This window comes from Neopelma chrysocephalum, unplaced genomic scaffold, assembly GCF_003984885.1.
Source record: "Neopelma chrysocephalum unplaced genomic scaffold, ASM398488v2 Primary Assembly neopelma1_85542, whole genome shotgun sequence".
Lineage (NCBI taxonomy): Eukaryota > Metazoa > Chordata > Aves > Passeriformes > Pipridae > Neopelma > Neopelma chrysocephalum.
The window spans coordinates 1-843 of NW_020915258.1; the positions used below are offsets into that span (position 1 = coordinate 1).

General features: G+C 59.3%; 1 protein-coding gene across 1 annotated transcript; it reads right to left on the reverse strand.

Annotated features, from left to right (window-relative positions):
• Positions 1-6: 6 nt before the first annotated feature.
• On the reverse strand, positions 7-840 carry LOC113979601 (C-factor-like; the record flags this gene model as incomplete). The annotated part of the gene is made up of 3 exons (XM_027706944.1): positions 7-207; positions 488-607; positions 721-840. Coding segments are annotated over 3 exons (354 nt in total), but the record flags the coding sequence as incomplete, so codon positions are not given.
• Positions 841-843: the final 3 nt, after the last annotated feature.

Sequence of the window (843 nt, forward strand, 5' to 3'; positions counted from 1 at the left end):
GCCAGGTGGTCTCACAGAGCTTTATTGAGGATGTGGGGCAGGTGGGAGCAGCAACAAAGGTCCCCACAGCTGCCAGGATCCTGAACTGGCATTTCACCACGGCATGACCTTCCCTTCCCAGTCCAGGAGGGTGCCGGTGTCCTTCTCAGAGATGGAGGAGAGCACCTTCAGCATCCCTTTCACGCTGTCATCCACCGTCAGAGGGGGCTGTGGGGCACAAAGGGAGAGGCAGCCTGTGCCCGAGGCCATGGAGCAGCCAAGGCTGGGGGAAGGAGCCGCTCCAATGCAAGGGCAAAGCTGAAAACCTGGGACACCCTGGACAGGGGGTCTGAGCAGGAAACCCAGCACCCGGGATCAGGACATGGGGACCTTCCTTGGCAGGGATTGGGCAGGGAGGGAAGTCAAGGGCAGGGGATCAGGGCAGTAATTTCCACCTGTGGAAAATCAATACAGGGCTCTGATGGAGCCACCATGGTGGAATTCCTACCGTGTGTCCATCAAAGGTGCCCATGTCAGTTTGCACCCAGCCAGGATAGAGAGCAACGCAGAGGATGCCGTGCTCCTTGTATGCCAGGGACTGGCACTTGGTCAGCATGTTCAGAGCAGTCTGTGGGGAGACAGGGCAGGGATGGTGGTGAGAGGGGAGGGGGGGCACGAGGGGACCTGTGGCAGTGGCAGAGCAGCGGAAGCAAATCTGTCCCCAGCATTGTGTGACAGTACCTTGCTGCAGCGGTACGAGGTAAAATGCTTCAGTTCCCAACCAGCGGGATCAGTGATGGAGCCAGCAATGCTGGATATGTTGACGATGGCTGCCTTGCTGCAGCTCAGCCCTGAGCCCGGGCT